Genomic DNA, 14,154 nt, shown 5'->3' with positions numbered 1-14,154 from the left:
GGAGTGGTTTGTTTCTGCAGAGATCAGTAATAATTCAGGAGGAGGAGATTATCTTTTACAGATTATCTCACAACAAACTGTCATGACATGGAGACAAATATGTAAAAACATATAGTTTTATAAATGTAGCTTAATGTCTCAGTTTTGCTCAAATGAATCAGAAAGTAACTCCAGGGTGTCCTAATTATTCCACATGACTAAAATGTTTCATAAGTTTCTCAGCGCGCTGAAAGTCAGCAGACATTCATCTGATGACGTCTGCTGACGTTAAAAATCAGGAAACTGATTTATTTGAGTTGAATTAATCAGTAATCGATCCTGATCGCCGGGTTTGGATGTGCAGCTCTGGAGCGGCTCTCCCAGGGTTCTGCTGGTATGTGAGGCTCAGCCCGCCCCTTTCCGCCCCGCAGACCCAAATTCTCCAGCGGGACAGACCCACAGCTCCGGCGGCTCGCTCGGACCACCCGGACCCGAAACGCGCGTCCTGTCCGCGGGAAGCACAGCCAGCCTGGATCCCGGTCCGCCGCGGCCAGGTGAGCGTCCGAACCGCTTAGCGGGAATCCAGCCTCGTTTTTAGGTAACTGTGAACTCATTTGAACTTTCCTGGTCATGCAGAGGCTTTGTCTGCAGTAAGTGTGATTCATTCAGGGGCTTTTATTGCTGCTGCTGCTGCTGCATCATTTCAAACACATTTTTCCACGTCCAAGAGGACAAGAATAGAGCAGAAATAACATTTATTCAGGTGGACCAGCAGAAAGTTACAGATAAAACAACAAGAAAACAGGAAGAGGAGGCTGAGCAACAATACCAGTTATTCAAAACAGCCTAATATCACCGCTGTGGCATGCTGGGATTAATTATTAGACTATTATCTCAAGCTGAACAGATTAGCTGCAGTTTCAGATGAAGCCGTATTATTCTGGTGTTAATGATCAAACCGTCTGCAGCAGATTCATAGATTCATATCCAAACAGGAGCAGCAGCAATAATTCACTTTATTTCCACACTTCAGCAGAGTTTGGTTGTAATTACACGCCTGTGAAACGCCTCCGATTCTGTGAAATACATTAAACAACCAGAGGCTTTAAATTTAGAAACAAGCAGGGCTCAGTGAGGGGGGCGTGATTCTGGGGTTCGGTGCCCTTTGACCCGACAGGGACCACCACGTCAGGCTGCTGCCCTGCAGCAAACAAACACCAACGATCAATAAAAACCAGAGACGGCCGCACAAAACCCGATAGCAAACAGGCTGGGACGGATCCGGCTGGTTCTGTAGCAACAAGTCAATTCATTACATGATAAATGAAAAGAAACTCAATCATTTCCAGTTATTGTTTTTCTCTTTCTGCTGGATGATAAAAGTTTTCAGTTTGGTGTTTCGGCCTCAACCAGCAGAAACTTCATGATTAACTTGATTTGTTGTTTTTATTTACTTTGGAAAATATTTTCCAGTTCCAGAGTTAAATGTTCAATAGAATTTAAAGTTTATTGATGGTCTGAAAACAACAATATTATTGTTTATCGCGATAACTTCTGGGATTATTTATCACGGCAGCAGATGGTTAGCACATGCATGTTTCCCTGTAACCAAATGATTTCCAGTAGCGACGGCGCGCTGTTAGCTGATGACAAACGTTTCCTGAGGTCCCAACGTTCCTCTGACCCCTGGTGACCTCCAGGTGTGACTGACGTGAAAATCGGCCGTGTTGGTTTTCACACGGCGGAGCTCGCTGCGCTTCTCCTGCTGTCTTTGGCCTCACAGTGTGAAGTTTGGAAACCTTTGACATCACCAGCAGCTGTCAGCAAATGGTCGCAGTCCAGTCGTCTGTCAGTGACCTCTGACCCCTGTGAACGGATGCACCGTGTTGTTAAGAGCTTCAAGCACACAATTTGGTCCTGATGCCAACGACTGCAGATTAAAGGGCAAACATAATAATTGGGTTTTATAAGCAGTTACACAATTTAAAAGGAAATTTTAATGGAAATTTGGCTGCAAAGAAAAAGGGAGGGAGATTTTTACAGAGAGACAAAAACAGAGTAGGACTTCAGTTGTTGTTTGTGAGCATAAAGTTTGTTTCCTTTTATAATGATTTTTACTCTTCATCACTCAGAAAATGTTTATTAGGATTTATTAAATTATGACATATAAATTTATTCACTTATTTATGTATTTATTGGGTTTTATATTTCTGTCTTGACTAAAAAACAAGGCTGTATGGTTTGAATGACATGAATACGATTTATTACAGAGCCATTTATTAGCGGTGGCCAGGCCCCCCGTGGCCACCTTTTGGGAGCACCACTGCTCATTATGTGTCATCAATCAGAGAAACTGTCTAATAATGTCAGTAGATTTTATTAAATCCATATCTGCAGCTTTTTAATAATCCTCCCGCATTAGTCGGTGACTAACAGCATCGATATCTGAAACGTTTTAATCTGTAACATATAAGAAGTCAGAGAGAGAAGGCGAGAACAGAAGGAAGTCGACAGAAACACAAACACAAAGAAGGAAAGTCAGGAGTGCCAGGAAACAGAGAGGCTGGACATTTTCTGGAGGCATGCGAGTGTTTTTTCTTGGCTGCGGAGGAAACGTAGCTGTTTTTCTTGGACTCGGACTGAGAGCCGATGGTGAAAATAGGAGCGTAATTGAAAGTCAAGCGGTGGCCCTGAAAATCGTGGCCTTATCGCATGTTTGTTCACCTGGTTAGTGAGTAACCGAGAGGAGAGGAAGACTTGAGTTAAAATATTCAGTCCAATGTGGATTTAACTGAAACAAAACCAGCAGAAATTCACATAAATTTAAGAACAAGATAAATGAAAACCTGATGTAATTTAGAGGATGGCAGACAGGAGGAGGAGGAGGAGCAGGAGGAAGAGGAAGAGGAGGAGGAGGAGGAGGAAGAGGAGGAGGTCAGCGTGGAGAAGAGAAGGATCCCAAACATGGTTTCAATCAGATGGTCGTAATGGAGACTCTACCGAGTGATGCTCTGCTCAGGAATGTGTTCAAACACACACGGCTCCCTTCAGACTGTGGTTACTCTGGTTTACATCTAACAAAACCATCCAAAGAATAAACTGCTCTAACGACACGGGAACATTGGATCGAGTCTCCGAAGAATGAAATCAGGGAGAAAAACTGGACCGCAGCATCTTTAGATGGATGCTTAGACTGCAGTTCTTCATCTGGTAGTTTAGCTTTTAAAAATTAAAACAAATTGAATTAACTTGAATTTAACTAACTAACCAACAAATGAAGTTTTAGTCTGTTTTCCCACCTGATAATCCAGCAGATTCAGTTTGAAAACTGCAACATTTGTTACATTTTCAGCTGCTGCAGTTCATAACAACCAAACTAACTGAGGAACCTGTTCCCCTCCCCGCCTGTGGGGGCGCTGCACAAAGAACTACTGAAGAAAACAATAAAGAAGCTAATGCTAAAATGCTAAACAGACTTTAAAATAATAGCATGAATATAAATATCTAAACTACTTGAAGAATTTTTAACAGACAGAAACCAAAAGTAACTTCATTCAGCTGAAAGTTTACAAAAATATCCAAGTAAATTATTTAACTTTTAGAATTTATGCTAAGAAATTAATTCAGGCAAAGCTAAGTTTGCTAAATGTTTTCAAAGTTAGCTAAAGCGCTAAGCTAAAGATTAGCTCAAATATTAGCAGAGTAGTGAAACTGGAGTTGATTTTTATAGTTTTGTTCTGTTTGGTCCAAAAGGTTTTACAGCAAATTAAGGAGATAAAAAATATACAGATTTAATCCTCAGGGTTTGAATTATACGCTCATGCTAATAACTGTTCATGAAAGACTTTAAATAGTTTATGGTTTGTTGTTTTTACGTCAGAAAAGCCTCAATATAATGTTGTTGAGTTTTTGCAGTTTCTGTCTGCAATGAGAATTAGTGAGAAATAATTATAATATTAAATATTGTTAAATTGTCTGGGAAAGCTTCTCTTCAGCTCTTCATCATGAGTTCGCAGCTTTAATTCCTCTAAATTTGGACGTTTTTCTACTCTGCTGTATTTTCCCTGTTTCTTGTTCTAATTAATTTGTTCAAGTTAATTAGATTTGGGAGCTCAGCTAACAGGCTCTGAGCAGAGGGATGATGGGAGAGACTAGGATTATAGGATAATCCAGGCTGCTGTCAACGCCTCCCTACTTTTCTAATATCTAAAACAAAGACAGACAAACTGGGATTAAACCATTAAACCTTCAGATTTAATGCTGTCAGGCATGTTTTTGTGATATTTCATGGCATTTTGAATCTCTAGGATTCTGTGTAGCTAATAATAAACGTTTCAGCGAGGAGCAGAGAAGAAGAGTTGTTCATTAAAAATGCCTGGCAGGAAGTTTCAGGGGTTCTTCCTGCCGTGGTTTAAGATCTTTTAATGGGATTATATCCAGATAAACTACATCTGCGGTTTACCTCAGAGTAATTAGGAACGCCTGCCTGCGTTTCCTGGAGTTACAGCTGAAACCAGAAGTTTACAAACACTTCATAAAAAGACACGCATTTTTTCACACGAGCTGCATTTCCATTAGAAATGTGAACAAAACTTCATCTATTATCCGCCAATAGAAAAAAAACAATGTGGTTTTTCCATTAAATAAGAAACACAATTAAAATCACATGTGAATAAGTTTGTTTATGCGATAAGATGTAAAAAAAAAAATCATGTAACATAATCATCCTACAACTTCCTGTCGTCGTCTTTGTCGTTTCTGCCAGTAGTAACATCCTGTTTCACCTCAGTGTGAAAAAAACTATGTATCATTAGTGTATGTAAACTTTTGGTTTCAATTGTATTTGGGATGAGTTTAGGCTTTAAAAACTTGGGGAATCCTGTTTTCTTCATCGCCTGCTGCTCTGCTGCCTGTCTGCAACGCCCCTCTGCCAGCGCCGCCCTGGGCAGCGGGCGCAGGGCCGGCCCGGTCTGCGGTCAGGGGCCGCCTCGGCCCTGATGCCATCCTGCGTGTTGTGAACCGTAGCGGCTCATTAATGGCGCCAGGCCGGGCTTGGTGTGGTGGGAGGCCTGCAGACGTTTAGCTGCTGTGAAAAACCTCTAAAGAGAAACAGAGGGGCATTTTTTAGCTCTTTGTGCTATCAAAATATTTTTAGACAGGATTTCAATTACTCTTCTGGAACAGAAAACATGTGGCAAAAAGCTGGTTTGCATGTTTTACAAAGACTTATGAAGAAGAAAGGCAGCAAACACATGAACAAAAGCAGAACTAAGCAGAAAGTTTTACAGTAGAGATAAAGTGTAAAAAGAAAATTTACTGTAATTATCAACAGGAATTACTAGGGCAGTGACGGCATATGCTGGAAAAATGAGTTAAAAATGGAACTTTATCTAGTTTCATGGTTTAAAGCCTGAAGGATGTAGAAACTTTACTGAAATAGATGCAGAAACAAACTTAGAAAACATTTTCAGCTGCAGTGCAGGAAACAGAAATAATAATTAAAAACATATTTTACATTTATCTGACCGTCTGGTCTATTCATATTGTTAGAACAGAAGTTAAAAATATCAGTAGTTTTTAGCTGCGCAGCGTTTACAAGTTTAAACCACTTAGAGGCTATTTTTTAAAGTAATAGAATCTACCTATTCTTGTGTTGGTTTGTCAGTCCGGTCCGTTAATATTGCTAAAGCTACTAAAAGTCGTTAAAAATGCTAATTTTCGACCATAACAGCTAACTACCGCAGGAAGTTAGAAAAGCATCAGTTTAAGACTGAAAAGAGAAATTGTTTCTAAAACTAATAGGTTGGTTAATATTTATAGTTTTTATTTTGTGTCAAGACAAACACCTGAGCAGTTTGTGTCCAGGATGTGTGGGGTCTGCAGAGATATTAGCTTCCCTTTTTCTGACCCTTGACCTGCACAAGTCTTGAGTGGAGCGATTTAAAACTAAAATTTCTACGATGTATCATTTGGGCTACTAATAATTACTCTGAACGTTTTTTACAATACAACCATAAAAATCAATAATAAAATGATTTTTTGGATCCATTCTGTGGGTTTTATAGTCAGTAATCTGAGCATCGGCTGCAGTAATTATCATCTCTTCCTGTCTGACTGCCTGTTCCTGAACTGATCCGATGTTCTGACCCAGGCAGCTGACAGTCCGGCTGCTGAAATGTGAGCGAGACACAACAGGAAGACGGAGGCACAAAGTCCTCCCATGTGGGGAAGAGGGGCAGATTCTGAGGGCTAAATTTAGCCGGTTCCACGCCAGCGGACACTTGGAATCCTAAAAACTTCTGGGACGGATTTATAGGGAAAACGGAACGTTTTGATTCATCTCTGAACCGAGACAATGTTTCATATTTACATTAATACAGCAGCAGATGAGAAACTCCCAGAGTCTCCAGGTTTAACACAGATGTCTCTCCTCTCCATAGATGCCCTGTTCCTGTTTCCAGGCCGAACCTTGGAGCGATCTGCAGAACCAACAGGAACCAACCCAACTGAACCCGACTGAACCCGGTTCCCTCAGGTTCTGAAAATTTAACTTCTTCAATGATGCGAAAAATCAAATCATAAAGTGGGACTGAAATTGGGTTGTAAATAATAAACCGTTTAGTCCTGCAGACCTGGATTTGCCCTTTAATCTTGGAAAAACTTGGACTAGGACCAAACTTTGAGCTGAGGTTTGTTTTTTGGTGTCGGTTCGGATCTTTCCTGGGAGAAGATCCACCAGGTTCTGTGGTCATGAATCTTCAGGAGAAGCTGTCCGGCCTCAAAGGCCTGGTGTCCCCCGGCCGGCGGCGCCATAAAGGTGACCTGACGGCGGATATGATCAGCCCTCCGCTGGGCGACTTCCGCCACACCATGCACGTGGGACGCGGCGGCGACGTCTTCGGAGACACGTCCTTCCTGAGCAACCACGGCGGGTCGGCCAACAGCGGCAACGGCGACGCCGACTCCGTCTCCGTCTCCTCACCCGACAACAAGATCGGCGCGTTTTTCTCCAGGACGCTGCGTCACATCCGGCGGGGCTCGGACAACCGACCCCGGGACGCAGCGAAGGAGCTGTCGCCGCCGCCGCCCACCGTGTCGCCCATCATCAAGAACGCCATCTCCCTCCCGCGGCTGGACGTCGACGCGCCCAACGGGAGTCCCGCCGCCAGGGCGCTGCTCCCCGGATCCCCGCCAGACCGGGAGAAGAGCTCCTACGGTGAGTCGGGAAAACCTCCCGGTATTAATGTCTTCACAGCCAGGGCCGGACATACTGGGCGGGGGGCCCTGGGCTGGAGACAGGTTGGTGAGAATGACAGAACATTAATAGGTAGTCTTATACAGCAGTAGGTATAAGACTACCTACCAATTTGTACCAAAAACAAATTGATACATGTAAAGTAATGAACTGTAAAGACAAATTAATTTATTTAAAAAAGAAAGAAAAATATTTTGGCCTCCCCAAACCTTGTGGCCCTGGGCTACTGCCCCTGTAACCCAGCTTACAGCATCTTCCTTTACAAATTTATTCTGTTTTTGCTCTTGCCCTCCATACTTTTTAGATCATAAAACTGCTTGAATATCAGACAAAGACAACCATTGAAAATAAAAAGTCGTAGTGCATCACTGGCACTTTAGTCAGACATACAATCCCGTGGCGGACTTTTCCGTTAGCAGTACTACTAACCAGAGGTGGGGACTCGAGTCACATGACTTGGACTCGAGTCAGACTCGAGTCGTTAAAATCACGACTTGGGACTTGACTTGAAAAAATGCTCAAAGACTCGGACTTGACTTTGACTTTCATGCCATTGACTTGGGACTTGACTCGACTTGAAGCTGTTTACTTGAAAAGACTTGATATTTTTTACTCAAAGTCTTAAAATTTAAAACACATTATTTATAAAGTGGCGTCATTAATTAATGTCACTCATTCCGTATCAATATGCGCAGACCGTCACTATGGTTTTCCTCTCTCCTTATGTATGTATGTGTACGTAGCTGCAGCACAACCAATCAAATTAACAGGATTTGGACGTTTAAAAAAACGCGGCAAAGCTGCAGAGCTCAGGGAACTAAATACGAAATAACCGCTCGAATATGCTTCCGCGAGTAATTTCTTTTGGCTACGTAGGTTATGAACTTTCGACTAAAAACCGAACTGCAACTTGTAAAACATGCAAGAAGAGAATATCGGATGGAGATGCCACGACGTCCAACTTTGTCCGGCATTTGAAGCTTCACAAAGATCGGTAGGTGGCGCTTTTCTTTTGCTGTAAGATAGCTGACTTTAGCTAACTTCGTGTTAGCATGTGTACTCCGGGTTAAATTGGTGATTATTTACCATAAATCCGGTCCTTCAAATGCCTCCACAAATAATGTGCACCGTGTTAGCTCAGGAAGCCGGTGGATAGTGAGTGGGGCTCCGGAACAGAAAGCAGATTCTGGACCTGAACACAGGGAACAGAGTCTCTCTGTCCCATCATGATGATGAGCCGGGTCTAGTATCATCTAAGGATGGTTGGTGTATTTGAAGACATCTACGTTGGGAAATTATATTGACAATATATTGTTTTGACAGGTCAGAGAAAAGAGGAAAAAACTGCTGTGATGGTTCTTTGTATTGTGCTGTGGAAATGTCAGCATTTTCCTCTTTTTTATTGAATATCAAGTTTAACAGAACTGGGCAATAAAGTGGTCCAATTTAAAAATGTTTTTTATACTTTGTGTTCAGCTACACATGTTCTATCATTTGAGATAAATACATATTTTAAAACGAACAAATGGCCTATTATTTGAATTTTATGTATAATTGCAAATTATAAAAAATAAAAACGACTCGAAATGACTTGAAATTAAAGGTTCCTGACTTGAGACTTGACTCGACTTTTGCCTGTCTTTACTTGAGACTTGACTCGGACTTGAGGACAAAGACTTGAGACTTACTTGAGACTTGCAACACAGTGACTTGGTCACACCTCTACTGCTAACTAAAAGGCTATCTGCTCTAACCCTGAAGCACTAATCATGGACATTAGCTACACCAACACTGAATTTATCAAAAACAAATTGAAAGCTCTTTATAATTTTATCCAGAATGCTTAAATTATTAGGGGAAGTGCAGCAAATTCTTCAAAGGTAGCAGAAACGCTAAAGGAGCAAACGAAAAATTAGCTCCCAGCAGCTCAGTAGTGCTTTATCTGAAAACTTTAATTTAGGGGAAGCTAATAGCGCTAACCGTTTTCAAAGTTAGCATAAAGCTACAGCGCTCAATGAGAAATTTGCTCTGCTATTAGCTCATTAGCATAGGAGCGCCCACCACTGGCTAATGTTCATGGTAGCTTTACGAAGAGAGGAAATATAAAGAGAAACTTGATAGGTAACCTACAGATGAAGGGACAGCAGTGTGTTGCATTTAAATGACTAAGCCTTTCACACACACACACACACACACACACACACACACACCCCCCGACTGCTTGAGCCATGTGTGTGAAGTCCAGACCGCTCCATCTCTGTTTTCACAACAAACGCTGCTGATTGTGAGCCGAGGGGATTTATGAGGACATCTTGGACAAATCTGTCTCTAGAGGACTGAACTCAGCTAACCCAGACGGTAGCTTGTTGTCCGTAGCGTTAAGATAACGTCGGTTGACTCATCGGTCCTTTACCCTTGTTTTACTCTGTAACAGAGCTGCAGTTTCATCTGAAGGGAAAACATTTAAAGTTGAGCCTTGGGACAATTTTGGGATTTAGTGGCGCTCCCCGTCTTAATCCCAAAATAGCAGAGCAGACCCAGATGATGTCATGCTGGTTTTCCAGCAGAGATGAACGGGGCGTTAGCAGAACCATAAAACCGCTCAAATAAAACATCATAAAACAAAATGTACTCAATACGAAGATCATCAAACTAACAAACATGACTGGAAGAAATTATGATTTCAGTTTTTAAGGTAACAAATGTATCCAAACCAAACGAGACTAATGGAAAAGTAATCACACCCCAACGCTAATGACTGCAGAAACATCTTCATCTAGCAGCTAAACCCTCATTTTTAAAATAGGAAAGCAAACATTTTATTTCCTAAAAGTCAATAACTTTAGTGAATATTTGATCGTTTGTAACAAAGGATTTATCTCCAGCTAAAAATCATTTTAATAGCAATATATCTATTTTTGGATTAATTGAGTAATAATTGGATGGAAAAGGTACTTAATGAGTTTTTTTATTTTGTTTTTTTACAGAAACAACCAGGTGAAACTAAAACTGCCATTAGTACTAAGTAGAACAGATTTACAGACACGATTTTTATTTTTCTTAAATGTAAAATATTTTTCACTCCATCTTCGGTTTCAGGAGTTGGAAATCAGATCCTGTTGGTTTCTAAAATATTCAAGCTGGTGGGTTTCTGCTCATGGCTTCATGATGCCACAGGCTGCGAAGGCCAACAGAAACATTTCAGCCCCTCGTTGGTACCAAAGCTGTCCAGGAAAGGCTGTGCTGCCCCCTGCTGGATCCGCGCGTCATAGCGCATCATGAGGACGAGCAGTTAAAGGTTTTATCTTAACAAATGGTTTGTCAATGGGCCAAAATCAGAGTCTAAATTACTAACAGGCCAAGAAGATAGAAAAAAATGTAAAAAATTAAGCTTTTTTTTGTTTGTTATTTAGTCGATTTAAGTCAGGAAATGTATACTTACTATAAGCTTGGTTATAAAAAGATGAATCCTTTTTGTCGTATTGAATATTTTCCGTTGTAAGAACGTTATGCTGGTAATAATTTTACTCTGATTAGAAATAAAACGCCTCCCTCTGAACAGAAATCATTTTGCGGTGCAGTTTGGCTTCACCTTGATAGATCTTTGTCTTTAAACCGCAGAGCTGCAGCTGTTCTGTCTCCACTGAAACCTTTTCAGTTTGTCAAGTTTCAACCATAAACTACAAAAAGTTTGGTTGTCATTTTAAACGACAGACCAACAGGTAGAGCTGCCCAGGAAAAGAAATCATCAATGTTTAAAACATGGATTTTATATTTTAAAAATAATGATTGGAAAATGGGTCAAGTTCAGTTCAACTGGATGAAGAACATCTGAGAACTCAAGTCTCAGTTGGACTTAGGTCTGGACTTTGACTAGGCCATTACTGCATGTGCTTTAAACTAATCTCTGCCTGCAGTGAGACTAAATCACAAGGGAGAGGCTAGCTGAGCCTCAGGCTGCGTTGTTGATGCATCAGTGACAAAACGACTAATTAATTATTCTGAGTTTCTGCAGACTTGAACTTCTTCAGGAAGTGAATCTTCTAATAAACCTTCACTCTTGGTTTCACTTTTGTAGTCACTGAGTTTAGCTGATAACTTTAGCAGAAGCTAAGTGTGCTATCAAAGTTAGCAATGAGAGCTAAGTGAAACATTAGCTCTGCTATTAGCGGCTTAGCAGTAGTGATGCCACCACTGGTGACTTCTGCTGTTTTTAGAGGTCAAACATTTAAAACCATAAATCGTTTTCCTACTGCTCTGCTCCAAGATGGCTGCAGGAAAACTGCTGATGAAACGTGTTCTGATGGTTCTGATGTTCTGGTAGTTCTGATGTTCTGGTAGTTCTGATGTTCTGGTAGTTCTGATGTTCTGATGGTTCTGATGGTTCTGATGTTCTGTTCTTCAGGTCCGGAGTCCGGGTTCGTCACTCTGCCTCGTCTGTCCCGGTTGGAGCGCCAGCAGCCGTCCATCTCCTCCAGCGTTCACCGCGGCTCTCTCACCGATCAGACCGACGCCATCTTGTCCACCTGCTCTGCCGCCATTGTGACCTCTGAACCCAAACGGACGACCCGCGGTGCGTACTCCGACTCCTTGCCCTCCCTCGCCTCCCTGGACACCTTCACCTTTGACCTCGGCCCGTCCCTAATGAGCGAAGTGTTCGGCCTGATCGACGGGCACCCGGAGGAAAGCGCCGCCGTGTGGCGGGCGGGCGAGGCGGAGTCGGCGTGCGGGTCGGACGGTTCTGCCACCGTGTCCTTCGTGGACTCGTTGCTGCGGGAGGACGATGGCGGCGGCGGGACGAGTCCTCACCGGTGTGAGGAGGAAAACGCGGTGAGGGGATTCTCCGGGGAAGTACCGGACGTGCTGCTGGGTTCTGCTGAGCGGGTCGGGGTCCGGATGGAGAGCGAGCGGTTTCAGAGCGCTACCGACGTGCTAGCACGCCACTACGGCGTCGGCCTCTTAAAGGGACAGAACAAGATGGAGGAGCTCCGGAGTCAGCCCACGAAGAAAATAAACTACAGCTTCATGGACGATGAGGACGAAATCAAAGTCTGACAGGAAGGAACCAAATGAACCTTCCTGACGGTGACCTTCCTGGAAGAGGTCAGGACTCAACAACAAACATGTCTGTTAGGTTTTGCACAAAATCATAAGATTTTCTGTAAGAATGAGCCTTTTAGGGCGTCTGTCACTTTAAATCCAAACAATTTGCTGCTTACGTGAAAATGGCTGCAAAAAGATGCACAATTATACAACTGTACATCTTAGAAAGGCAGAAGTGGCGCCTCCTGCGCAACCAACAAGAATGCAGCAAGTTATAAGGGCCTATTCTGGGCTCTTATAGACAGAAAAAGAGTAAATTTCCACCTGAAAACTCAGAAATCTTGAAATTAATAAATTAAGTTTTCTAGAAAAAGTAAAAAATGCTAAAGTTCCGCAAATTTTGAAACTCATAAATTTCAAAGTTGTCTCTAGAAAATTTGTGAAGTTAACCTCTTTTTTCTAGCAAACCTTTGAAACTCCAAGTCACTTCAAGAAAATTTCTGAGATTAATCTCAAAACTTGGCAAACAGTAACCACTCCTGTTTTATTTTCCCATCTTCGATGGCCCTAATGCGCCGTCGTAGAAAATGCTTTCTGGATGGTGAGTCAACAACAAAACTCTTGTCTTTTCCTGCAGCCATTGTACAGCGAATACATCAGGAAAACCAGCTGACCAAACATGCTGGAGCTCTGCTGGGGTTGCTAGGTAACGGCGCAGTGTGACTCAACAATCGGGGGGGTTTTTGAAACGGTTCATTTTCCAGACACTAAAAACAAAGTCATTGCCAAATAATGTCTTTTTTTTACCGCAGGCCGTTTTCAGAAGCAGTAGAAACCAGAATGGAAATATAAAAACATGCATTCTGTATAAAAGGTTCCTTTTTAATTCCAATCAAGCTGCTCTGCAAACAGCAACACAGGTCCAGTGTTGGTAAAGATCGGTTCTCCATTTCTGAGAAACCGGCTCCAAGAGAAAGAGACTGAGGAGAAACTAAGACATGGAAATCAGAGGCGCGCCGAAAGGAGCAGCGTAGATCACCTTCAGGCCGGATAAAAACTGCTTTATGTGGAAGTTACCCAGCCTGCTGTTCGCTTGGTTCCCCTCACACTTCCTGTTCTGCAGCAGCGACGTTCTGGGCGAGAGGAAGTACAAACCAAACTGCATCCCTACAAACTGATTTCACTCAGGAACAAATCGCACAAAAAGGGAACAGAAGTTATGAACACGGCAGATCTAGAGTTTCTAGAACGGTGCAGAATGGAAACACTTAAAGGAGCATCGCCTGTTTTATCAGGATTTAATGGGACAATTTAGAAAAGTGATGCTTCACTGCAAAGTGGAACAAAAGGCAAACCGACTTCTGAAGGTGATTTACTGACTTGGTTCTACCAGGAATGTCAGAGGAAATAAGTTAATTAAAATACATTTTATTAAAGTTTCCTTCAGTTTCTGTTCACCATTTAAAAAGTTACAGTCAGAAAATAACAGCAATAATTTGGGTTATTTAACCTGTTAGAGAAAAACTGGGGTTGATTTCTCAGTCGTATTTTTACCATGTTGTTCATTTAGAAACATCACAAACTGAACTAAATAATAAATGTGGAGCCTCTCCTGGGATTTTTTATCACAATGAGACACCTGCTTTAAAAATAATTCACACATACAAATATTTAGTTTGCAAACTAAATATTTAGCAAAATGTTGAGACACAAAGTAAATATTTGGTTAGCGAGCTAAACTTTTACCTTCAAATGATATATTAAGGTGTGAAACCAAACATGTAGCTTCAAAATAAATATCTAGTTAGGGAGCTAAGCATTTAGTTTGAAGATCAATATTTAATTTAATAACTAAATATTTAGTTAGCAAAATAAAC

At 41.8% G+C, this 14,154-nt stretch overlaps 1 protein-coding gene across 3 annotated transcripts; it reads left to right on the top strand.

Moving 5' to 3' along the window:
* The first annotated feature begins 388 nt into the window (after nt 1–388).
* cdc42ep1a (CDC42 effector protein (Rho GTPase binding) 1a) lies at nt 389–13,955 on the top strand. Of its 3 annotated transcripts, none has more exons than XM_028041293.1 (4): nt 389–533; nt 6,420–6,514; nt 6,710–7,195; nt 11,640–13,955. In XM_028041293.1, the coding sequence occupies exons 3-4, from the start codon at nt 6,730–6,732 to the stop codon at nt 12,287–12,289; spliced, it is 1,116 nt and encodes a 371-aa protein (XP_027897094.1). In that variant the 5' UTR covers nt 389–533; nt 6,420–6,514; nt 6,710–6,729; the 3' UTR covers nt 12,290–13,955. The 3 variants fall into 3 exon arrangements, with proteins under 3 accessions (XP_027897094.1, XP_027897093.1, XP_027897091.1); XM_028041292.1 differs by having other exon boundaries at nt 6,610–7,195; XM_028041290.1 differs by having other exon boundaries at nt 411–577; nt 6,420–7,195.
* The last annotated feature ends 199 nt before the right edge of the window (nt 13,956–14,154 follow it).

This window comes from Xiphophorus couchianus, chromosome 2 (genome assembly GCF_001444195.1).
Source record: "Xiphophorus couchianus chromosome 2, X_couchianus-1.0, whole genome shotgun sequence".
Lineage (NCBI taxonomy): Eukaryota > Metazoa > Chordata > Actinopteri > Cyprinodontiformes > Poeciliidae > Xiphophorus > Xiphophorus couchianus.
This window is presented reverse-complemented; position numbering and strand designations above follow the sequence as displayed.